Source organism: Eublepharis macularius, chromosome 9, assembly GCF_028583425.1.
Source record: "Eublepharis macularius isolate TG4126 chromosome 9, MPM_Emac_v1.0, whole genome shotgun sequence".
Lineage (NCBI taxonomy): Eukaryota > Metazoa > Chordata > Lepidosauria > Squamata > Eublepharidae > Eublepharis > Eublepharis macularius.
In genome coordinates, this window is record NC_072798.1 from 78079405 (window position 1) to 78106151 (window position 26747).

General features: G+C 39.8%; 1 protein-coding gene across 1 annotated transcript; it reads left to right on the forward strand.

The window, feature by feature from the left end:
• On the forward strand, positions 1–24984 carry CAPZA2 (capping actin protein of muscle Z-line subunit alpha 2). The gene is made up of 10 exons (XM_054988817.1): positions 1–157; positions 12135–12198; positions 15242–15293; positions 15659–15722; positions 18377–18583; positions 19454–19533; positions 20108–20186; positions 20557–20628; positions 22867–22929; positions 24011–24984. The coding sequence occupies exons 1-10, from the start codon at positions 119–121 to the stop codon at positions 24149–24151; spliced, it is 861 nt and encodes a 286-aa protein (XP_054844792.1). The 5' UTR covers positions 1–118; the 3' UTR covers positions 24152–24984.
• The last annotated feature ends 1763 nt before the right edge of the window (positions 24985–26747 follow it).

Below are 26747 nucleotides of genomic sequence, written 5' to 3' on the forward strand. Positions count from 1 at the left end.
GGGGCGGAGACCAGCGGCCGGGCCTTCGCTGCTGCTCCGCCTGCTTCTGGGGCTGGTGCCGCCGCTGCGTCTGCTTCTTTCCGTGGCCGGACCGGGTGCGGGGAGGAAAAAAACGAAGATGGCGGACCTGGAGGATCAGCTCGCCGATGAGGAGAAGGTGAGGCTGGTTGTGGCGGGCAGGCGGGAGGGAGGCGGCGGCGGCGCTTCTGCCTCTGCGGCGCTTCCTGCCTCCGCTTCCTTCTCGGAGGAAAGGGCGGGCGGGGGGGAGGCATAGCGCCGAGCGAGGCCAGCCTGTCAGTCGGGGCAGGTTCCCCTCTCCCTGCTGCCCTCCCGCCACTCCTTGTACGGTCTGGGCGCTGAAAATAGGCTCCAGGCGCCGAGCTGGGGCCGCGAGCAGAGCCGGCGGGGCAGATCCGGTGTCTGCCGAATGAGCCCCCACCCCGTTGGCCTCTCCCCTCCCTCCCCCTTTGGGCTTTTCTGGCCCTTCAGGCCCAGACGGGCGTAGTGGCGGGTGGGGACACACCGGGGGCCTTCCGCCGCGCCTTTGCGCTCCCACCCGCGGCCAGGCCTCGCTTCTCGGTGTGCGTTTTCGGGCAGGGCGCGATCCCCTTGGGCGGCTGCCTGTAGGGATGATTGTGGCAGATTTAGGAGGCGCTTAAGGAGGGTTTTGGTTTCCCTTTAATTTACGCTGATGGAGAGAGGTTGGATTTCCGCCTCGTCTCGTCCCCCCCCCCCCTCCTCCCGCTGGCTTCCCATTTTGTGAACGTTTGTGGGTGATTCGGGGATTCTTTAATGGCGAAAAGACCTGGGCAGGGTCTTGTCAAACACGCAGTGGGACCTTAGTGTATATGGTGTGGTACCTGTTGTATTTCACGAAAGGAAACTTGATCCCCCCCCCCCACTCCCCAGCTGTTATCATCTTGTCTGCCCTAGTCCGTTAATGCTTCAGCCCTGCAATTTATTATTTTCGTGGGAGGTTGGGTGGAAAGGTCTAGTGGTTTGTTTTGTGAGTGGTGGAGGTTGGGTGGAATGGTCTAATGGTTTGTTTTGTGAGTTCTTTTTCCCCTTCGAAAAATCAAGAGTAGCTAGATGTTCCCTTTCTTCCTCTATATTGATTAGCACTTTAAGTTTCACAGATTATCCAGTTGCAAACCTATGCGTCCAGCCAAGTGTATTTGTGGAGAGCCATCTTGCACATATTCATAAGTCATCTTGCACGTGTTCATAAACGTACAGTTGTCACATTCTGAACATCTTTATTGACGCACATTTATAATTTTTGAAGGACGCATCTTAAATGCTCATATTTCTATGGGGGAGGAGGATGGTAGTTTTTATCCCCTCTAGTAGACAAAAATTCTATCCTGCATTATTTTTCTTCTTCGCAGTTGCCATCCACAGGGGTGACCCTGTAATGGTTATCCCATAATACAGATTTGTTTTCACTCTATGGGTTTTATTTATAGTTTCAGTTCCTGGTTATTCTTTGGTTTGTTATGATAACTTGAATGAAAAGATGAAGCCTTTTAAAAAAAAAAATCACTGCTCTACAAGAGTTAGCCTTGCTCCCATGTAGTTGTCTTGCCTTTGAGATAGATCCGGAATGAGATGCCCATCCTGAGCAACAGCTTGCAGTACATAACCCAAGTGCTGATCTCACTGTGACTTCTCCGTCTTCTTATCCAAATCCATTGCGATAGAACCATGCAAGAGATTACAGAATCAGAGGCTGGTGATGGAAATGTAGTTTTCATTGTCATTATGTAACAAACAACCATAAAGGTAATTTTCAGGAGTGAGCTAGCTGCCACAACAGTGTGTGTGGGTGTGCTTAAATAACCATGCTCAGCTTTGCAACTTTGGGTAATGAAAAAAATCCGTGCTAGAAGAATTTTTTGAAAAACAAAAATAGCTTAAATGACTCACTCTGGATCCTGGGGGTAGCTGTGTACTTGCTGCCTAGAGAAGGTCTGTTAGGCCTGTGCATTGTTTTCTCTTGCATATGTGTATAGTCAAATAATGTCCAATCCTTTCCCTCCCCTGTGAAGAATCTTTAGAAGGAACCCTATGCACACTTCCTCAAATTCATTAAGAATTACTTCTGAGTAAACATAGCCACAAACAATACAGGGAATAATTCTGGTTGTCTGAATACTGAGTGGTATAGTTGCGCTGTGTGGTACTTCATATATGCAGCTCAGTAAGAATACAGTCCTGTGTGGATTTACTTGTGGGTAGGACCTGTTAAATAGGCATGAGATGTGGATGTTGATAAGGCTAGGAAGTGTTTTCTTCAGTTGTCACAGAGGTTGAAGGAAAGGTATGTACTTAGTTGCAGCCTGTTCAAGATTTGTAAGTTTACAGGCAGGAAAATAAAATAAGTACCAGTTGTTGTTTCGGTCTGTTTCACCACATAATGAAGATTGTGTATGCTGTGTGTGTTATATATGAATGGAAGTAAATGTTCAGGTTTTAGTAAGTTAAAGGGCAAATTATGTGTATGTGAATAAACTATGGCTACAGGCACTTAGTGGAGAAGAAATTACACCCTGCGCAGTAGAACTATCTCTTGATTCCATCTTGTTTTAGAAGGTTGGGCATCTGCTGCTGACATACCTAACACACCTTCCAGTGCTACCTAGTTTGTGGTTACTGGTGCACTGGGAACTTATGAGGACAGGGTGTTTGGGAAAGTATTAAGAAAGTATAACAGCACATGATCCATTTGTTATTGCCCACCCAAGTTGAAATAATATCCGATGAGTAAAGAAGATAACATGGCCTATATAAGTGCAAATCTTACAAAACCTTCAAGATCCTATACAGGTATTGTCTGCATTTACTTCAGGGAATCTGTAGGGAAGTACATATGACTCATTTTGTAACAAAAAGATGATTTTGGCTTCAGCAACATAGATCAAGAATGCCTGTATGTTCATGTGGGATCTCTGTCTTATGGCTTAGTGCTTTTCCTACCTGTAGCCTGAAATAGAATTAAAATGCTGAGCAGGGTACATTGCTGCCTTCCCAGTTAACACCAAGCTTTGAGATTTATATCATGCAGAATATTATCAGAAACCTGGGCAATGATAGTTTTTACAAGTTTTCTTACGTCTCAGATGCTGGGTGTCCTAACATAATTCTTTGGTATTGTTTTTCTTTAACCCTCTTGGTTTTAGGCTAATTTGCTTGTTATTCTTTTATCTGTCCCACTTAGGGGAAAGTTCAGAGTTATATTTAGAGTTGTGTTGTGCAGAAGAATACTATTAAATTGGATTTGCCTGCCAGTATAAAGATAACATTATTGAAAGCTATGCTTTTTCTTTTTTAACAAAAGAGGAAATGCAAATGTTTTACGCAATAGTTTAGAGTTGACTTGAAGGAGGGATTTGAAGAACTTCCTGTATACTTGGTAAGGATTACTAATTGTTATTTAATGTGCACTCACTTTTTCCCACCATCACTTATGTGTAGCTAATGTTAAATTATCAATTAAGTTTTGGTATTTTATGCTATGCTCTTTTATTTGCTCACCAGAATATTAAGCTAGTAATTTTCCAGGTGAAATTTCTGAATACAAGCATAAACTGGCATATAGTCCCATATTGTATGGGGAAGATGTGATGACAGGGAGAAAGAGAAAGCGGGGTGGGGGTGGAGAGGTTGAGACAACTGAAGAACTTCACCACATCGGATGCCTATGTATATAATTGCTGACTGTGTCAGGATGAGCTGTGGAATGAATGAAAGCCACTCTGTAGTCATTCGCCCAAGAGGTGCTGCTCAGCAGAAAAAAAAATTGCGCGAGAGGGTGTCATTTTCCCAGAGAGAAAGATTGTATAGCCCAGACGATAGATGCTTTGTTTCATCTCTGTACTTGGACTAGAATGGCAGCCTGGATTCCAGTGCATATTGGGGAGGGAGGAGCATGGAGTAAAAATTTGCAGTACTAGTATTTGTTGGTATGTGCTACATTAATTTCCCAAGAGCAACATTCACTAGTCCTGATCTGCTTCCATAAAATACTTGTTTCCTTGTAAAATTGGGGAGCCAGTTTGGTGTAGTAGTTAGGAATGGCAGGGTTCTAATCTGGAGAACCGGGTCTGATTCCCCACTCCTCCACTTGAAGCCAGCTGGGTGATTTTGTGTCAGTCACAAGTTCTGGGAGCTCTCTCAGCCGCACCCTCCTCACAGGGTGATTGTCGTGAAGATGATAATAACACACTTTGTAAACTGCTCTGAGTGTGGCATTAAATTGTCATGAAGGGCGATGATGTTGATGATGTAAGAGCCTTGGTTACCCTTTCATACTAACCATTGCCTCTAAGCTCCAGCATGCATGCAGTTTCTTTGATACACTTGCAAAGGTCCCCATGTACAGATGGATCCTGTTCACCTTTTATGTTAGGAAGCACTTTTATAGACACTGCATAGAGCTCCCTGTATTCATTTGAATTCTACAAAGCTCTGGGTTGCATCCAAAACCTTCTAGATCATTCTTGCACATTCTGACCAGCCCATGCATCTGTGCAAGATTCATATTTGATTGCAAATTGTTGACTTTGCATGTGGGCAAGCATTCAAGGCTGTGAAATATTTCAAAATTCTGAGAGTTAGTATCAAATGTCTGAGTTTATTTATTTGCTTAATTTAAGCCCACCGTTCTCCCCAATGGAGACCCAAACAGCTTGCATTATTCTCCTCTCTTCTATTTTATCGTCACAACCAACCCTATGAGGTAGGTTGGGCTGCGAACAGGTGACTGGCTCAAGGGCACCCAGCAAGTGGAAATTAGAGCTTGGATCACCCAGATCCTAATCTTGCACTCCAACCACTCTACCACAATGGATTAAAACTTCTCTTAAAGTTTGTAAATCTTTTTCCTGGTATGAGGTAACAAACAATTCCTGGAGAATGATGGCAATGGATGAGTGATGTTACCTCTTTGGTCAGTAGGCATATGGTTTGACCGCTGTGTTTTTAACGGAGCATACTTCGTTATGCTCATGAATAATAAGAGCGTTCGAATGTTTATATGGGAGTGTGTGTTCACCTAATTATATTGATACCTCAGGTAAAGTAATTAGTGAGCTGTATAACCTATTGCTGTAAAGTGAAAGCATCCAAAATAAAAAAAACCACAAGTGTGCCTTCTTGTAATTCAGTAGAGATCATTATTCCTTTATATAGCTTATTGTTTCTTATCTTACATACCTACGTAGAATCCCTGAGTACCACTCAGGATTCTGTGGCCTTTCTTGAATATTCTCTCATTTTGCTCAGGAACACTGTCTTCTTAGACCTCTCTTCACTGTCCCTTGCAAATTAATGTGGTGTCTAAAAATATGCCCAACATTTTAATACAGCTACACATTCCAAGGAAAGATTGGCAATGGTCTTTCTTCAAGTTAATTTTCTGTTTTTGCTGATCTTTTAGAGAAGCCGAAGGGCCTAAGAATACAGTTTGAAAATCAGTGACTATAGTAGTAAATAGGCTGCAAGAGTTGCATTCTAGTTTCAAGAACAGGGAATTTATCATATTGGTTTCTTCATCTGGGAAACCATTTCCTGGCAAGTCGATCATTTCTAGAATCCACTTCTAGGTTTCTTTGACTAGTGGGGAACTATTTGGTTACTAGGTCAGATAAACTTCCAAGCCTTCTGTGTGATAAGACAGTTTGTCTAGTACTGTTCTGTAAAGGTTTTGAACTGACTCTGATGAGACTTACAGGAAATTATACCCTTTTCAGAAAAGGGGTTGTGATTGTCTGAACATACATATGAACTGAACTTTTACTGACTGAGACTATTGATCCGCTTGGTTTAGCATTGTTTACTCTAGCAGCAGCTCTCTATGTTCTCCCCACCCCACCTGAGCTCTGGAGACTCCTGTGATCAAACCTGACCTTCTGTATACAAAGCATGTGCTCTGCCACTGAGCCACATCCTCTCTTCTATTCCTGGTGTGATGTTAAAGCTAAGCTTGTAGCACACATTGCAATGTGAGTCTTTGTAAAGGAGGATTTCAGTAACTATAGCATAGTGATACTCAGTGGTCGGGAACTGCATGTGGCTATTTTGCATGATGCCACCTATGGCTCATCTGAGCCCCATTCTCCAATGTGGCACCACCTCATATTGCAGGAAACTTGACATGACTGCTTATTGGTTGGCAGGTGGTTCCCATCTTGAAACAGCTGTGACTGGAAGACGGGTAAGCTGTGGGTCTCATGGCAGGAATGGAAGTAAAGGGCCCATCCTTTCCAACAGTTCTTCTCCACATCGTCTCATCCCATGAACCTGGGTTGCTGTCGAGAAGATAGCAAGATAGCTGCAAAGAAAAGAGTAGAACCACCACTAGGGCAGTCCCCCCACAGTGGGGTGGAGGTAGTGATGGTACTCATACTCTCCTTTCTCCACAGCCTAGTTGGTCTCCTCTTCCTGCCTTGACAATCTCTCTCATATGAGCTGCTCTGCCTCATGCGGAGGAGAGAGCAAGAAGGCAGAAAGGGAAGCCTTTCCCCCTCACTCCAGTTTACACAAGAATACAACCCTATATGTTCAGAGGTAATTAAAAAGGTTGTAGTTATATATTTCACATTAATAGTTACATTTTATTATTGTATTGTATGTTTGGGGTGGCACACCGGGCACAGAGGAGTCACATGGCTCTTTCAGTTGATGGTAAATGTGAATGTGGCTCTCCAAGAGCAGCGGATTGAGTGCCACTGTCTTTTTTTACTAATGCAAGCACTCTTGTACTTGGAGTTGTGAGTGATGGAATTCTTTATGTGTAGATTTGAAAGGCTTGTTTAACTCGTCCCATTGCCAAATCTGAAAACTGTATTAATTGGGAAGAGATGTAGCTTAAGTAGCTTGGATGTGTGTTTAACGTACGAAACATAGGTTATTGTAGTGTTTAAATTTGCATCCAGTTCATAACCATAGCTTTTGAAAAATACATGTTTTTTCCGCAATGCTGTGCAGTGGTATTTATGACAGAAGGTTTGTTCTACTCATAGCTCTTGAGAGCCATTTTCTCATAGTCTCTCTCTACATGAGACATCTGACACATGAAGAAGACGTGTCGGGAGATGCAATGTTAGTTGGGAAGGGTTGTTTAAAAAAAAACACAGAGCTGGTGACAGGGTCTTTGATATACACTGGGGCTGTGTGAAGGGTCTGTGAAATGCCAGAAGGGAAACTTCAGCCCATTTTAACTTCTCCAAGTCCAAGCCCGGCTCTGGGAGGAAGCTCCAGCCCATTTCTATTCCTTGCTGCCCTCTTGTTGTGATCCCACACAGTTTTAAACAGGAGAGGTGAAATTGACACAGCCGTCAGGAAGTGAAGATGAAATTAACAAACCCTCTGAGGAGCAATCTCCGCCAGCTGTCTTTTTAAACTGCGTTTCCCAGCTAACATTGCTCCAGAGGAGTTAGCCCTGATAGTCTGTAGTTGCAAAATAGTAAAGAGTCCAGTAGCACCTTTAAGTCTAACCAACTTTATTGTAGCATAAGTTTTCGAGAACCACAGCACTCTTCATCAGATGCATCTTACGAAGAGAACTTGATTCTCGAAAGCTTATGCTACAATAAAGTTGGTTAGTCTTAAAGGTGCTACTGGACTAATTACTATTTAGTTAACATTGTGTCTCCCTTCACTTGACGAACGCATGCCAAGGCGTCTCCTGTAAAGAGACTTGTAGAAGGCTGCTTTTTGTAAAAAGTGTAACAGGCTTTCGCTGTGCTTTGCCCTGGTTCATATGTAACTATAAATCATGCTTTGTGTGTATTATGTGCCATCAAATCTTGTCTGACTTATGGTGCTCCTATTAATGAAAGACCTCCAAAATATCCTATCATTAACAGCTTTGCTCAAATCTTACAAATTGGAGGTTGTGGCTTCCTTTATTGAGACAAGCTATCTCATTTTGGTTCTTCCTCTTTTCCTACTGCCTTCTACTTTTCCTAGCATTAAAGCGTAAACCATGCTTTTGCCTTGTACAAATGAGCAGTGTCCTTCCATGTACTATCCCTCATGCACTTTCTACTGATAACTGTGCTGAAGTAGAACTTACAGCGTGCCACTGTATCTGAACCAACAGATTTTGATTTGCCCATGCACTGCTAGGAGTATGTGTTTTAGGTTGGGAATACCTGAAAAGTAACTATATACCTGAATATGTACCTGAAAAATAACTGTTTGGAATTATTCAGATATATCTGTATCCAGCATATATACAGATATATTTGGATAAACTGGTATTTATATTACCAAACTATCCGGATATATTCAGGAATATCTGGGCATCACATTTTAGAGATTACAGCACTTTGTCCCACTGCCCTTTGCAGGCTTCTCAGGTAACAGGAGGAGGGGGGCAGCATTACTGCATGTGTGTCTGTGTCAGTGTTCCTTGCTTGCCATGTGCCATTGCTAGGTCTGGCTGCTGCCTTGGTATTACTGGCTTGTTAGGGTTGATGCTGAGATTCTCTGGTTTAACATTGGTCCTTGTGGGATTCTGTGATTTTACTTTGGTTCTGGTGGGCATCTTTGAATGACACAGATTCTGGTGGGGTTGTAACAGCGTCCCTTGTTTCAGTGTGACTCTTCTCGGATTCTCTGGTTTGACATTTGTTCTGGTGGGATTCTCTGGTTGTCATTGGTTCTGTTTGCGTTGAGAGGCATTTGGTCATTGGTTGCTGTTATGTGTTGGCTAAGGCTTCCTGTGTCCTGGAGAAAGCCTTGGATTCCCCCCCCCCCATAAGAAACCAGGCAGAGGTGTTGAGGGCAGCTTGTTTAGGGAACTGTAGAATTGGACCCTTTGGTCCAATTTACTCAAAACTTGGGGGTCTTTAGTGGACAGACAGGACTAGGATCCCTGCAATTTTGGTGCAGTATGCTTGAAAAATGGCCTCTCCAGCCCCACCCCCGAAATATTTCCCCATAGGGAATAACGGGGAAGATTTCCCCATAGGAAAAAATGGAGCCAAATATATTAGGAATTTCAAGTAGCATACAAGTATTTTTGGACCCGTATATCAGGAATGCTTGATATTGGTGGTATTTCTGATACCTAGATCCAAATAATACCAAATTTTCTTTTGCTGCACACCCCTATGCACTGCAAATCAGATCAAACTATTGTGTACCATGGGGGTGAGTAAGAGCAGGTGAGAGAAGCTCTCTCTCATCTAGTGCCAAACCAAAGTTTGGTGGTCTTGAGCTATGCCTTTGCTTGATTTGATGTTTTATGCTACACGTAGTCTATGGCTAAATTGAACATACTATTGTATTGCCAGTTTGGTGTAGTGGTTAAGAGCGGTGGGACTCTAATCTGGAGAACCGGGTGTGATTCCCCCCTCCTCCACTTGAAGCCAGCTGGGTGACCTTGGGTCAGTCACTCTCTCAGCCCCATCCACCTCACAGGGTGGTTGTTGTGGGGATAATAATAACATACTCTGTAAACCGCTCTGAGTGGGTGTTAAGTTGTCCTGAAAGGCAGTGTATAAATCGAATAACTGATACCATTTAGTTTTTCAATATAAAATCGATAGTTGTAGTATCCTTCTTTAATGGATTTTTTTTGGTCTTACCATTTCCCCGAGTTCAGGATCGCATACAATTGACTCACTTTATCTTCATATGAGCCATGGGAGAGTCACCCAGTGACTTTCGGGGCTTCATGAAATTCACGAAATTGTACTGGCCCTCAGGTCCTAACTAGTTGTTGTACTGGAACAGTCCCTAAAGGTGTTTCTATTTTGCCACAGGATATGTGGAATGTACTCACTTGACCTCTTCAGCTTTATTTCACCCCTGTAGCAGAAAAACGATTTAACCAAGTTTTCTTGTAATCAAAGGTAAAATGAATACTTGGGAAAGTAAATGCCTGACTACTATAGAGCGAAGGAAAATAAAATGAGTGATAAACACAGGCCTGTATCTCAAATGTGTGGCTCAGTTATAGTTATTAGATTTGTTTTCATCTTTTTATCATATTCTTGAACTATATTTTGTCTGAAGACAGACCAAAATGTGGCCTCTGCTAGAGAGAAGCCATAAGTGACGTTCTGCACCCCTACCCCAAATCTCTCGGAACCCCTAGCATTCTGAGTCAAGTGTCTGCCTCCTTGGTTTACCAGCAGAAAACCCTCCTAGCCTACCTGATAAGAATTCTGAACTGAGCCAGCATCTTTGGTGTGTCTTACTTGAGAACATGACTCTTTGCCCCTGTTTAGAATTGACCTATTGTTAGTTAGTTACTCTCCTTTAACATATCAACTGCAGTTCTTTCCCAGTCTGGCAGCCTGAGATTTAGCTAGCTCAGTGATGTTGTATATTTAAACATGAAAAATTATAAACTTATTATTAACTGATGTGGGTTTTATGTTGGAGATCGGTGAAATAGTGTGATGTCGATTTGAAAATGGTATCGCAAATTTAGAACCGGGTCCCACTTCAAAAAGTTTAGCAAGTTAGTTCATTCACGTATGAACTGCTTTAGTTTGGCTTCAAGAACTCAAAACGACATTTGCTTGCAAGATGTGATTGCCTTATATAGGCAAGTTCATTACAAAGGACTTTGCCTCGAACCAGATCAGTTTCCGTTGTGGTCAGAACAGGAAGACTTTGGGTTAGGAGGAGCATCTTCTTTCATATATCACATGTATGACTTAAAAAAATATCTGCTTGTATCATTATGAAGCAGTAGAATGATTAACAGTGTATGTGTCACAATATTCAAATTTGGCCACAAGATAAAGACACAGGCGTGACTGAGACTTTGTTAGAAATACTGTCCACTGTTTTAATTGGTGCATTAATACAATATATGAAAGAGATTACGTACATATTTTCAACTTTGTGTTCTGATTATTTTTCATGGATATTAAGCAGAATTAGTTCCATTTAAATGAATTGGACTTGATCCCAAGGAATTTCAGCCTTAATTATTTAAAACCCAATTAAAATTTTGACCTTTTATGAAAGCAGATTGCAAAATTCAAGTGAAAAATATATTGTGGGTCCAATAGTATTATGTAATCAGTGCATCTTGTCCTTGCCTTCTGAATTTCTTTGCGGAAGACTACTTCCTAAAGCATAGTAGTTCACAGGAATTGAAATAGCCCATCTGTAAAAGAAACTGTTCCATCACCAGTAAAGAGGAATAGGAACAATAAAGAAAGACAGCTACTGAATGCAACATATCAGTATAGTCAAACTTGAAAAACCCTCTCTCATCTCTAAAAGTGGGCACTATTATGCCAGTCAGCAAGCCTATCTCTCTCCCCTCCTACCTCACTCGCCTTAATGGTATTACATTTTGGGATACCACAAGCTGATGGCTGTTGGTCCTTTTAAAATCGACAGTGAAATCCTAAGCAGAGTTACTCCAGTCTAAGCCCATTGATTTCAGTAACTCTGCTTAGGATTTCACAGTGAGTCACTTAGCTGCCTGGTATCTCTTATTTCTGATTCTAGACCCATAACATGACTCCTTGAAGCAGTGCATATTTCGTTCAGTAATCAAAACATTTGTTCACTATTTACTATTTCAACAAATATGCGACTTGGGCTTCTGATTGGTTAGTTTGTCTTGACTGTTTTTAGAATTTGCTCTTTCTAGAACATTCTGACACAGGTGAAACATTTCTAAACTACACTTAATTTTTTCCTAGAGAACAGTAATTAGTACCTAATCAGATATGCCCTCAAGATTTTCATGTTCAGCAAAGTTTAGAGAGTTTCCTATTTTTGATGGCACTTCTGAAAATGTTTTATGGTAGGAAAGGAAGAGAAGGATGGATAGTAAAGACTTCTGTCCTTTTAAACATATATTTACACTATCAGAAATCTTATATAATTTATAACATAACTTCTTGATTTCACAGAACATTAGTATTACTTTAGCTTTGCCTGCACTTGCTCTACTTTACTTCCAGACCGCTTGTTTTAAGTTCATCTGGCCAGGTGCTGTCTTTTTTTACCTTAAGGTTTTTGCATTTTATGAAGGAATTAGTAACTCTTTGGTCGTGCTAAATTTCAAAAGTACATCCAGTGAAGGAGCAGTATGGGTTCTCTGTGATAAACAAAATTACAATTACTGAAAGAAACACTGTTTTCAATTTCAGGTGCGCATTGCAGCAAAATTCATCATCCATGCTCCCCCTGGGGAATTCAATGAAGTTTTTAATGGTGAGTATTCATGCAAGTTTTGGGCTCTTATGTGGGCTTTCAGACACTTTTTTGTGTGCAGGTTCTTGGCATGCATGGCGTAAAACTGCTAATACTTAAAGCACTTCAAATTACTTGTACTCGTGATTCCCCTCTCCGCTGACCATTACATTTATAAGCTATAATATAATGTAATTTAAGAATTTTAATCTGTTTTAAGAATCTCAAATGAGAGTTTGGTGTTGTTTCTTCATTAATATAAATAGTAATTGAACAGTTGGAATGTCAAGATTTGGCAGGGGGCCATACTTAGGTTTTCCCACACTTTTAGAAGAGGGAAAAAGTCTCGGGGGGGGGGGGATTTATTTTTATTTTATGGTCATTTTTTTAAAGAGCGAAAACATCTGAGCAAAAGTGAATTAGCTTTCACAGATCACTTTCTAGAGATAAATTCTGTCTTCATTATTCTATCAAGACAGCTAATAGAAAAGTGGTCTCATGCCAACCAATCACAAAAGTCAGGCAACATGTAAACCTAGTAGGGTTTCATGAGAACTTCCCTGACAGAAAATTAACAACAACAAAAATTCTCTGTACACTTCCTGGTAAGAACTGAATGTAGAAGGACTTCCCCCAAGAGCCTGATGAGATCTGTATTGGAGAAGGGAGGAGATAGAGGAGGGAGGAGATTGAGCAGGTGAGTTTCTCTATCTCCTATAGAATCGTGGAGGAAGAGATTGGGATGTGGGCAAGTATCCAAATTAATCCTCTTCCGCTTCTTTCAGGTCCCAACATTGAAATATACTGCCCTGTCCCATTCAATAGATCAGCTAGATAGACAAGGGATGACCAAACTTGCTTAATGTAAGAGCCACATAGAATAAATGTCAGATGTTTGAGAGCTGCAAGACATGATGCATTGAAGTGACTTCAGATGAGGAGGGGGGTTTGGGGGAGTGTCCTGAAAGTGACATCACAGGAAGGGGTGGGGTATTGGTGTAGTATGCTGGAAGTGACATCACTGGAAGGGGTGGAGCTTGGGAAGAGCCACCACCTGATCTTTGACTTGGAAGTGACATCACATCACAAAAGTGACATCACATCCTTGCTAGGTTTCACCCTCAAAGTTCCCAGGTATTTTCTGAGTCAAACCTGGCAACCCCAACATTTTTATTGAAAATATGAAAGACGTGGAAAGAAGGAAGGGAAAAAAGGAAAAGGGAGGGAAAGACATGGAAAGAAAGAAGGAAAGGGAAAGACATGGAAAGAAGGGAGGAAAGAGAGGGAGGGAAATGGACTAGACTAAAATAAAATGTATGGCCACAGCAATACTCAGAGACCTCCAGGAGCCGCATAGTATGTCCAGAAGAGCCACATATGGCTCCCGAGCCGCAGTTTGGCCACCCCTGAGATAGATCATCCTCAAACAAATGGGAAGCCTCAGCATGTCTAGGCAATGTCTTCTTCCCCCTAAAAATGATAGAAAGAAAATGACACAGGTACAGTGTTGCCATGAAATCCAAGCAACATAAGAGCAAAACTACATGCCTTCACTCTGCTCCATAGCCATTCAGTGACTTAAGCTACAGCATTCAGGGGAAAAGAAAGTGATCTGTCCCTGCTCTTCTCCCAAACCCATAATAGACTAGAGGATCTGGAAGACTTTGTGCTAAGGCTGAAGAAGCTTGTGAAGCAGAGTCAACGTCTTTCTATCAAGCTTTTTTTTTTTTTAGTCCACATAAATTATGGGGGAATCTCATCCTTCTCTCTCCCCAGAAAAGGAGCAGAAAAATCCGTCTGCCTGCTCAACCCAAGATCCAGCTGCTTGCTTTGTTTGTTTCCTGGGACTCAGTGCAGATTCCGGAAGGGGCTGGGAGATTGAAATGATGGGTCATATGATATCATAAAAGCTGGCTTTCCTTGAAGTGGGGGAACGACCACCATTACCTTAGGGGATGTTATCTCCCTCTACATCTATGTATGTTTACTCAGAAATGTCACATTGCAATGACTAGAACTTGCTTTGAATTGAACTATACATACAATTACAGCCTTTGGGTATACTTGCAAGGCATATAAATCTGCAACCAGGTCTGGGACTTGACAGTACCTGGGTAGGAACACTTCTAGGGCCCCTTTGAATGCTTCTTTGAGTTTCGTGATGGACAAAAGCTGGAATATAAATGACATATGATAAAAACAGTGATATTGAGCAGTATGTGAAAACTTCTGAACAGCTTTCACAAGTAGCTCTCTGCAGAACACATGTAAAGACATCGGGTAAATCCTTAGAGTCCAGGAAGGAACACAGTCAGCATATTGCACGTGATTGATAAAATACACCCAAGTCTGTAATCATCACTTGGTGATCCATAAGTGCATCTGGATTCAGGAGCCACTCTCTGGTTATATATGTGTTCATAAGTAAGAAGAACAGTAGTAGTAATTGTAGGACTACAGTGGTGGTCTAAAGAAATTAATGTTGTGGTTTTTTAAAAAGTTTCTTCAGCAAAGAATTTTTTCTTACTTCATCTCTATGAATGTGTCAATGTTTGGCCTCTAGTGTATTTTTGATGCTTAGCTGCATATAAGTGAATGCATGTCGTGCACTGCCCAGGGGCTCCTTAGCTTGCAAGAACACCATGTGCACCATGTACAGATTGGAATTAGAACACTATGAGCAGATTGGGTCAAACTATGTCGGCTACCAGAGAGCCGCGTTTTATAGATTTCCTGAGAACATTGAATATCCTAGTTCTTTGTGTTGTCTGTCTTAATTTCCATGGACAGTTGTTCATTTCTGGCATCAGTTAAAAAATTATGATCAATACTGCAAAAATCTCAAATGCCTACCAGTTATGTACTGATGCAAAGGAGGCTGAAATGGTATTTTTTTTATCCTTGCAGTGGACTAGACCCAAACTATGAGAATATTTTGTAGTTTTGATTGTGATTTACATACACAGAACATTGTAATACACAGCTTTTTCTTATAGAAAAGCATACTTTGACTAGAATGGAATTAAGTATATTCACTGTTCGTTAACGCTCTGTATTTTTTTAGATGTTCGATTGCTGCTTAATAATGATAATCTTCTCAGGGAAGGAGCAGCCCAGTAAGTATTATCAACCTTCCTTGATTTCTGACTTCTTTCAACATGTTAATTTTTAAAGACTGCTAATAAGTAATATGATGAGTGGGCAGTATAAAATCCCTTTCCTGCTGCTTCAAGATGCTTTTTGCTGAGTCAGCGCTCTTACCACGCTTTAATCTGATTGTTTCTCCAATTTAAGGAAGACCCTTCTGTTCAAGCTGGCTTGTAGTGCCCTGAGTTAATTTGGCAATCTGGTCCTTTTCTGCATGTGTAATAATGTTAACTATACTGCTAACTTCAGCCTGTGGCTATAAATGTTTCTTAATGTTTAGAAGAGCATGTTGCAAAATTATTCTTACTCGATGCCTGTTATCTTTACATTATAGCGCGTTTGCACAGTATAACTTGGACCAGTTTACTCCAGTAAAAATAGAAGGGTACGATGAACAGGTATGAATATAAGCATTTTTTTAAAAAAGTTTGCTCTCACGTGATTTTTCTTGTAGGCTGTAGTGATAACAAGTACTTAGTGCTTGGGGAATAGTTTACATTATTGTTTATGCTTCTTTTTCTTTAAAAGATAAGTGATTCATTCAGTGAATTCAGACAATTATGTCTCCTGTGCGGCTATTTGAATAACCTAATTGGAATGATTCTTGGCAAAAAATAACCCCCCCAAATTCCCCATACTTAACTGTACAGTGATTGTATAGTAGTTGATCATTTTTAGTTCTTCTGGGAGGCTTTGGTTTCCCATACTATTAAGTAAAAGGTATTGTTGAACCTGTTTTGCATTCTGATGTGTTCAAGCAGGTTTCTGGAGCTGGTGGCATGTGCATTTTCTTAATAGCCCATGCAGCAATGGCTCTAATATTGTTCACGTCATTCTGTTACTTTGCAGAAATTTGTATGCTAACAACCACTGCTTTTTATACAGTTTGAAATATATTTCCTCACAGTAATTACTAATTTTTCAATCCACTGCGTCAGTGAATTTAAGGTTTTGTCTGAGATGGATCTGACTGTGGTTGAAAAACTGCAGAACATAACTCTGTTGAGTGTGGAGAACCTGGTGTGTGAAGAAGGGTATAGACTCCTCTGTGTTCTAATCATCAGAATTGTGGGGGCACTAAGAAACTGTAATCCCAAAGCTGTCCTCATTATCTGATATTATTACATGTCTCCTCCAATATATGACAGTGAAATAGAGTGAGGATGGTTTGACTTATGTTTTCCTGCTGATATTTAGGAGCCCAGAATTTGCCCTAGCTTCCCTATCAATTATAGGCATAACTTAGAATTACTGCAGTATGCAGGAGTGTGATGGACAGGCAGGTGCATACCTGATCAGTAGGGTACGCTTCCAAAAGTAGAAAAGTGTGCGAAATGAAAACGAGATGGAAACACACCTGAAAATTGCTGTTTCATTTAGTTAAAACAGCTTCCAGAATGGTGAACCAAATCCAGGAAATCAAGTATAATGGCACACCCCCACCCAAAAACTTATGTGTTTTGGTTTGTACCTCGCAGCAGCAACAGCAGGAGGTGGGCACTGGGGTTGCATGGCAGTATCTTATTTTCCTTAACAGCATTCACCAATCGAATCACAAGGAGAGAGAACTCTTAAGATATTAATCAATTCTGTTGATGGGAAGAGGGAATGAGGAAAATGTACATAAGTGCATTCCCCCCCCCCCCGCTACTTGGGCAGTGGCACTGTTTCCCTGCCAGTCAGGTCCTCATAAGGGTAAACTTCTCTCCTCCCCACCTGTCAGCTTTGGAAACATTTGGAAGGGAGAAGGTACAAACGTCAGTCATAGGCTGCATTTTGAAAGACACTTCCCTGGTAATAATTTATTGGTACTACAGGAAAAGAAAAAAGTGAACAGATAGGATTGTTTTTAATGCTGCTGCCTCTGCCCTGCTACCCCTTTGCCAGCAAGTTTTTCACCATAGAATGTGCCTGCTGACACTTGCCTTCTTCAGGGTCTGTTGTTTTTTGTGTGTTTAGTGTAACTGAGGACAAACTTGGTGGATTGATGATTTAAAGGGATTTTGGTGCCATTAAGTGCAAAAACAGCTGCCTCACAGAGCCTGGAAGCCCTTATTGCAAAGAACAGGGCCAAAACTCATGATAACGAGAAAAAACAAATGGGTTCAGTCCAACCTTGCAAGCAACAGCCCAGCCAGAAGAAAGTAGTAATGGTACCTAGTTGGTTCAGAACCCCTGGATCCAAAACTGAAATCGAATTTTTTTCAGCGCACATCCCTAGAACATTCAAGTTTTGTTCATTGCAATATTTGTCCTTCTGCATGAGACATAAGAAACTTAAGGCAGGATAGAAAGTACTGTGAAATACATTGTGCCTGTGTGTTGTATATAGTGCATTTAAATTCGGTACTGACACGAGGTTTTAGATCAACTGTACCTTTAGTAATGCAGAAACTTTTAATTTTGAGTTTGCTCCCCACTGGAATGTAGTCAGAATATGAAACTTTTACCGATCACCAGATGACCTTCAAGTCATACCATGTCCTTACCACAAATTCTAATATTTAACGTTTGCAAAAAGAGTAATTGGACATCATAAATGATACAAACACCTCATGGTGACACGGTAATCTATGATTCACTCCTTGAAGGAGCAACTGCCAGATCAGTCTTTGGGATGTCATTTTAAATAACCAGCTTTTTAAAATACTGTATGTTAATTTTATTGAGGACAGTTCTGAGCAAATGTTTGCCATTTATATTCTACCCCCTATTTTGAAATTAAAAAATGGCTAAATGTTTTCAGTGTTCCCATGTGCATGTGTCTACAATCTCATCCTGTTTTCCAAAGCACAGTGCTTTTATTCTGTAATTTGACTGGCTAATCATTTTTCAATGAAAAATGCGTGAAGTATTTTAACTTACTTATGGCTACTTGGGCCTATCCAGACCAGAACTGAACCCGGGGACCAGCATTTGCTGTTTTTTGTCAAAAGTTTGTCAAAAATGTGTATGTACAATATTTTGACTGTTCTGTTTTCTTACTAGTTGGTGTTATTATGTAGTAGCATGTTTTTATTTAATTAATAACTAAAACAACTTGTTTGTGCAGGTTTTAATAACAGAACATGGTGACCTGGGCAATGGAAAATTTTTGGATCCTAAAAACAAGATCTCTTTTAAATTTGATCATTTAAGAAAGGAGGCGATTGATCCAAAGCCTCATGAAGTTGAAAATGCAATTGAGTCGTGGAGAAATTCAATAGAAACTGCAATGAGAGCGTATGTGAAAGAACATTATCCAAATGGTGTTTGCACAGTAAGTGTTAGAGGAGCTGAAAAATGCTCTGGCAATTCTTTAGTCTGCAGGTTTCATTTTCAGCCTGTCTGCTGTAAACACATTTCTCATGAATAAATTGTATTTATGGGTTACTTTATTTATGTTAATGCTTTTACCTGTGGTCAGCCAGATGACCTTGGAATTCAACTGTAGTTGGGAAGATTTGGATGCATAGTTCACTCACAACTATAATCTAGAATTATTCATCTATACACAACAAATCCATATATAACCTTCAGGGGCATCAGAGATTTAATTTGGAGAACCAGAATGGATAGCCACAGGAGTATCTAACTTGAAAGTTACCAGCAGCAAAGAGGCAGAATGTAACATCTGTCAAAATGGTGCCAGACTGTGACTTATTCTAGCAAGTAGCATTTGGTGGTGGTGGTGGTGGTGGTGGTAGTGGTGGGTTGCTATTAACAACCACACAGCCAGCCTGCAGCTCCTTTTAATTTACTTAACCTGTATATACATAAGGGATAACCTTTTTTGGTCTCTTGGGATTAGGAAGTAAAAGACTTACCTCACTAGTTACTAGCAATAGCAGTTGGCTGCAATATACAGCCAAGGTTTGTAGACACCTAAATGTTTTCCTGCACAGTTTGGTAATTGGCTCTTTGTTCCTATTGACAGTAATGTATACAAATACTACATTATACAATTTTAAGTAGTACACGTGTGATTTAATTGTTTCCCTGACATGGGAACACGGAAATTGACCAGAGGCTAGTTTCCTTTTTGTATCCTTAAGTTATAGAATGAGAGTAGTGTGCCACATTACATTTAATCTTTAAAGCATAAATTTGAAACTTAGCATGAATGCCTTCCATTCCATTTGTGATTAAGGTGTATGGGAAGACAATTGATGGGCATCAGACAATTATTGTATGCATAGAAAGCCATCAGTTTCAAGCGAAAAACTTTTGGTAAGTATAAACTACCTCACCTGTCATGTTATAAATTGGCAACATTTCCATGTATTTTTCATTGTGTTGATTGTTAAATTGGATGCCCATTTTCATCATCCTTAATGTTTATGATAATAGTTACATTATTTAATATACAGCTTTCAGATTATGGACAGAATTATATTTAGAAGAAGTGTGCATACCCAGTCTATAGCAATCATAAGAAAATAATTTGAAAATATATTTGGGACAGAAATTGTGAAAGAGAATATGAAAGACATCTCCAAATAGGACCTTTAGAAAAGCATACTCTCATTTGATATTGGAAGATAAATTGGGCAAAGTCTTTCACAAGCATTCCATTAGCCATAAAAATTAATCCTTAACAAATTGGTTTGTTTTTATAGAGTTCAGCTCAATATATGTTTGATTTTACAAGCAAGCTTACACTGCCATCCTAATCGGAGTTGTTTACAGGGATAGAGATCTGCACAATGCCTTAGATATTTTTAAGCAAGTCTCCATCAAAAGCAACCCTTTTCTGGAAAAAAAAAGGTGTGATTCTCAAATTTGGATTTGTTTGTTTTTAAAGGAATGGCCGTTGGCGGTCGGAATGGAAGTTTACAGTCACTCCTTCAACCACTCAGGTGGCTGGTATCTTGAAAATTCAGGCAAGTTTTCCAATTTATCAAGATTATCTTGGCAGTATCTCACTCTGCTGATATATCTCACACTGTTCTCAGAGAAGGTTGCATAAATATTTATAACTGCTTCTAAAAAAAAAGTGGGTTCATATCAGTCATTCAGTTATTACAAGCCATATTGCTAAACAGTGTGCTAAATTCAGTAGTTACAATGGTGTCAATTAAATAAAAGTGCAGAAAAACAATAAAAAATTAGATATTTGTAAACTTCTCAGACCACTAAAGTTTGGTTAACTGCATTTTGAAGGGATGCATTGTCATTAACTTTCCTTAATACATAAAAACACTTTTTGTGTGTGAATTTTAAAAAAATCATTCTTAATTGTGTCATGCTTAGGTTCACTATTATGAAGATGGTAATGTTCAGCTAGTGAGTCATAAAGACATACAGGATACTCTAACAGTGACTGTGAGTATGTGTTTCTGTTTTCTATAAGAACCGTTTTAAATTTATCATACGTTAAAAAAAATACTGACCTCTTTAGAGTTCATTATCAAGAGCTGATTCACCTATGTGCGCTCATCAGTTAATGGCTTGGAGCCCGTGGATCAGTTCTGCTGATGGACTGGATTGTCCTTGTCTTCACCCTCCCATTGCAGCTTCTTGGGGAAAGGAAACTTTAGGAATAGTATAAGGAAAGGTCTGCAGCTAAGGCGGAATTGATGAAAATGGCATCCCCTTCCCTTAGCAGAGAATTTCCACAGGATCCATGTCATTACTGCTCTCACCTGAATTGTATGCATCGTGTTTTGTTAGAATGACGTTTCATACATGTAATATATCACTTGATGGCGAAGTCTTTAACCAAGATAAATATCTGGATATACTCCAAATGTTGAATTGTTTTGGTGTATCACAAAAATGACATTAGAAACCTTGGACTGGAAAACTGACAGCGTGCTGAAAAAGTTACGTGCAAACTGACTAGGTGATATGTTGTACAAAGAACTTCTAACGTTGCATGCTGTCTAGCTATAAAAAGCAACGTAACATTTCACTCTTGTAATTAGCAGACTCTAATTTCAAACTCTGGTTTTAGTTATAATTTTAGTTTTAGTCATGCTGTTTCCCTACAAGTATTGGAAGTAATTCATGCAGTTGAGAAGGTTAAATGTTTTAAGTGTAAAAAAAAATCCTGGAATAATACTTCGGTAGCCAAATTGGTAAAATTGTTTGTGACGGTGAACGGAAGCTAGGATTTTCACTATATCTTCTCAGTTTGTTTCCCCAGAATTGTCATACAGCTGCCAGCACATGTTTAGCAAAAGATTCAGGCACTAGAATGACACTACTTTGTATTAAGCCTTTTAAAGCTAGTGTTGTCCACTGCCTTGCTTGCTTTGTGCACTAGTAGTATTTCCATGTGTGTGTAAAAAGCCTGTCATTTGACCTGTGCTCTGTTATTATAATACTGATCTTGGAGCTATCTAGCTTTTTTCTGGAGCTGTGTCAACTTGTAGGACAGATTAGCAGAACCACAAAAATCTAATTTAGGCACGTTCCAGGCATTCCTATCAAAATTCTTGCCTTTTCCCCCAGCAAACCCCTCACCCATATCACCACAAATTGCCTTTGAAAGCCTCTGATTCAAATGCAGTTTGCCACATGGGTATGAACTTGAGTGCTGTTTATGAAACACCTGATGTCCTTAGGTCATATAGAGCTAGAGTTGTTGATCTTCAGATACAAATTTTGCAAGGCATGACAGAATATATAAAGGCTTCCTGGGCTAAAACTTGTTCTGACGAGATGAAATGGGTGAATAATGGGTGGCACGGGATACCAGAATTTCAGATGGTTTTATTTTGATGCAGAGCTCAGAAATGACATTTCTGTCAGGCAAGAACACTGGATTGATGGAAGCACAGGTTTTAGTTTGCTTTGGAAGCAATGAAGGTTGAAATGGAAAGTTTGTAAAATCTGTGACTTCTGTGATTAAATTTAATTCCTAGCTGCTTGGATGCTGTGTTGAGAAGTTGGGAACAAACCTGAGTACATAAAACAATTAGAAAGCTATGACTGAAAGTGTTGTGATCAGCCATGACATTTCCTTCCATGGGAGTTTGTCAGTGCAGTTCTTTCAGTGGCTTCATGCTTTTCTGGATGTACATGATCCTGTGTGGGTAGAAAGTGCAAAGACAGATTTCTTGGCAAAATGTAGGATCGTGATATCCAGCTTCCCTGAATTCTGAATTTCCCACTGTACATAAGATGAATGCATTATGGGAGGAAAGGTGGCCTGTATTTCTGAGCAACAAAACAGAGCTGTAATGCAGTGCATGGTAAAAAGAGCCGGCAAACAGGTCCGCTGTGGTTGTATTTTTCTTCCTGTTTCCTGCTCTTTTGTCTTGTCCCCAAATAACTGCCCTTGTGTGTACCTTTCAGAGGGAGGTGTGCCAGCTGCGACAACTCCATAGTGGAATGACATACAAAATCCATTTCCGACAAGATTAGAAATGGCAGAAAGCAGCTGCACTTTGTTTTCCCCTTGGTTATCATTAAGCTGCAATAGAGTAATTTCTGGAAAAGTGTGTAGTGCTTTGAACACTTGAGAAAAACTGTATGAACATAAATTCCATATCCATTTGAAATAGTCTTGGTCTTAAGCAAATAATTTTTTTAAAGAAATCCTCCTCTTTCTTCTAGAATGAAGCCCAAACAGCGAAAGAATTTGTAAAGATAGTAGAGGCTGCAGAAAATGAATACCAGGTATGTAACATGTTTAGCTAATATGCTAATGGCCATTTCTGAAGGGAATTTTTTTTCACAACAGGTGTTGGGAAACTGCCAGAAAAAGGCTATAGATATGTATCTTTATAACTTGGATTACACAGAAGATAGGCTGAGCTGAGTTTATGGTGGGGAAAAGGATTGAAAGCTTTGGATGTCCACCTTTAACAGCCCTGCTGAACAAATTACGTGTATAATCTTTTCCTGCTAGTTTTCCAGCATAGTCTTTCAGTATCCAAGTGTATCAAAAGGGTATCTTATTTTAACTAAATGGGAATTAGCATAGGTTCCAGTGCCTGTTAGTGTTTCACAGGCAACAAGAACACTGAGTGTAGCAGAGCTCACAAAACGGAACTTTCCACCTTTCCCTCTTGCTCAAGCTTTCCCATCATCTCGGGTTGGGCAAAATGTAGATATCTGCATTGGGAGAGGGAATTAGCAACCCTCCCCCCCCCCCCCGGCCCTGAATGTTCCCGCCACTGTTCTTTCCTATAATACAAAACAACCATTGGATAGAAGCTCCTGTCACATTTTTTTTTAAAATTCTAAAATTAGAAAATACTGGTCTTAGAGTCAGATTTCTGTGGTAAAAATACTGTGTTATATATATGTCAAAATTTAACTATTTTGCGAGATAGCTTCAGTAGATGGAAGATAAAAATAACCAAAACATTATAACATTTGCTTTCTATGGATAGTTCGAATTAAAAGATTATGAACTTGCTCGATTCCCCCCTCAGCTGTTCTATAAAGTATGCAGCAAAGTCAGTTTGCTTTGTTGTGGTATTTATCACATTCAGTATATGTATATTTAATTCTCAGAAACACTTTGTGTAACAGTCTAATAAACTGTAACAAGATTATGGCACCTGCTTGTCTCAGACAAAACAAAAAAAGTTTATTTTTTAAAAGATCAAGGTAAAAAATTTGCTTCATTGTGTAATGCATATTTTATGTTCCAATGTCAAATAAGTGCCATAACATAGTTTACAAAACCTGAGACACGTTGCTTTCTGTATTGTATATTAGCTTTTAACTATTTTACTTTGCCTCTGAACAGACTGCTATAAGTGAAAATTATCAAACAATGTCGGACACTACTTTCAAGGCCTTACGCCGACAGCTGCCAGTTACTCGCACAAAGATTGACTGGAACAAGATCCTTAGCTACAAGATTGGGAAAGAAATGCAGAATGCCTGAAATGAAGATTACAAAGTTGGATTGTTTTGGTTTCCTTGTACACAAAATGAAATTGTTACAAAGGTATTCAGAACTGTTAAGTCACCCAGTCAGCATGGGCATTTGCCATTGAAAATCACTGTAAGTAGTTTGGTTAGGACACAAGGCTTAGCTAATTGACCATTTTTCTTTGTCTTTTTATTTTTCCTATAACGGGTTACAAAAATCAGCGTAGCTAAAACTATGGAGAGCTTCTGATAGACTTTTTTTTTATAATGATGACATGCCTTTAGTTTTCAGTTAAGTTAAAAAATTATTTGAAATATTTTTGCATAAAGTTGCTCCCAATGTCTCTTGCTTTCATACAAAAAGGGCAGCTTCTAGAATACAGTATCACTGAAGAGGTTGGTACAAGACATCAGTTTGTCATTCAACATGGATTTTAGCCATGTATGGTGTAATAGGAACAACTTATCCCTCCATTGTATGTAGGCCTGAGGAAAGTGTTTTCTATATTGAACCCTTTCCAATTATTTAGCTAGCTTGGTGTTAATTTAATTCTTTTTCTTTTTTTAAGGCCAAGGTCTAATGCTGTTTTTAAGGTGTTGAAATGAAATATTACTGCTTATTTTGGACATGCATTTAGTGCTCTGTTCCTGACAGTTACTAAAATGAGTTTGGATTCTATCAATCCTCAAGTTACTTTTACCATACAGCCACAATTGTATTATAACAAGGCATATTGTAATATATATAATCCTGTACTCATTACTGTGTCTGTCAGTTTGATTTTTTTCCTTGGTTTGAAATGTACTAAAATTCAATGTGACATTAAAATGCAAATTTTCTATTTACTTGAATAGCATCCACTCAATGACTCGTACATTATGTTGCTTAAAAAATAATATATGGTGTTTCAGCTTACATTTTTTTCATAATGTCCTTCCTTTAAAGGACTCAGGTGGAGCAATGCATAGAGGTATCATGTGGATTCCTGTGACTTTTTATCCTTCATCAGACAGTAAAATATGAAGATAGATCATCTTACTGTGGAGTAAAAAACTTCAGGAAATTCCCAACATAGCTGAAGGAAAGGATAAAATAAAGGTCAGGAAGATGCTGAAATCAGCTAGTTCTGTGGACAGAAAAAAGGGACGAAGCCCCCCCCCCCCCCCTACACACACACGCGCGCGCAGAGCAATCCCCTGTGCCACTTGGCAAGTCATTCTGTAAACAGCCTAGTTTGAAAAATAGTTTGCACTGTAGTAGATGGTCTCTTAAAAATGGAAGAAAACATCCAGAAGTTCATGGGTGTAAGTTGACAATTTGATCAGTGTATTGTTGAAAAATAGCAACACGTGAGCATTGGTTAGCACAATTTTTCCTGCAGCTTTTGTCAAGATGAGGAATGTTGTTTCCTCCTTATTCTTAGGGTTCCTGGGAATAGGTCAACTAAATAAAGAGAGAACAGAAGGGAAGAGACCAGGAAACGGTTAGTCACAACGGTGTAATAACAGTGAGGTGAAGCAAATTGTCGTTGCTGCTGTGGTAATGAACACTTCAGCTAAAGTTACTTCTGCTTTTATCGTTTTTTTCCCCTCCTCTCTGTAGACACTGTACAAGAACATAAGTATCTTCTGTGAGTGACAGATGTCCAGAGGCTTTACCCCCAAATCCAGAGAGCTCATGTTCCAGCTGTGTGTTCCAATTCTTTCTGGGGCCTTATTTAGATGCATTTTATGTCATCTGGACTGGAGTTAGGAAAGAGAAAGCATGATATTCTTTTTCTTTTATGCAGATTTCTTCATGGGAAGTTTGCACATCATGAAGTTTTTATTCCTAGTCCACATGGCTTGTACACATGAATATTGGTTTGTTTTTAGGAATTTTTCCTCCTAATCATTATGGTTAAAGATGCACTCTTACTAAATATAATAGTTCACAGTTGTAGTCAGGTTTGGCTTTTTCACTTGATATCCTAAATGTAGGTAATGCTTGTTCCATATAAATAAGGGCAGTGCTTTGGTGGCACATTGCAGATTTTGTCTACCATCACTGTAGTGGTTTTGGTAAACTAGCCTCTCCCTGTTTGGATGATGAATGCTTATAACAGGACTACCCACAGGCAAGGTAGGGTTCTCAGCATAGGTGGCGTTTTCCCAGGTAAATGGAAAAACATGACATTGTAATAAACGGAAAGGAAAAATTCTAAAACACCAGCTTAAATATATCAGAAAGTTTGGAGTATGGAGAGTAGTCAAAGGTGTGGGGATGGAGTGTGTGTGAAAAATCTAGTCTATTAAGGCTCCTAAGATCTTGAGAGAATTTTGGAGGGGGAGATTCTAAGCAGTGAGATGGGATTTCCAATTTGTCCCCCACCCCCAGTGATTTCTGCAGGCCCCCCAACCTGCCACTATAATAAAGTGGCTGTCCCCCACTATGGTACTAAAAGCAGCAAAACCACATTACCCACATAAAAGGTAACTTCCCTAGAGGGACTCTGTCCTGAGGCATACAAAGAAATGGACTGTAAATTAACGAAAATGTCTTGAATGTGCTTTGAAAGGGGTAGACTGTTAGAAGTAGCTGCCACTTAAAAGGAATGAGAAGGGGAGAC

Coding starts and splice junctions, on each gene's coding strand:
- CAPZA2 (XM_054988817.1), top strand. CDS start 119: ATGGCGGACCTGGAGGATCAGCTCGCCGATGAGGAGAAG. Junction 20,187..20,556: donor CTGGTATCTTGAAAATTCAG/GCAAGTTTTCCA, acceptor TGTCATGCTTAG/GTTCACTATTATGAAGATGG. Junction 20,629..22,866: donor AGGATACTCTAACAGTGACT/GTGAGTATGTGT, acceptor TCTTTCTTCTAG/AATGAAGCCCAAACAGCGAA.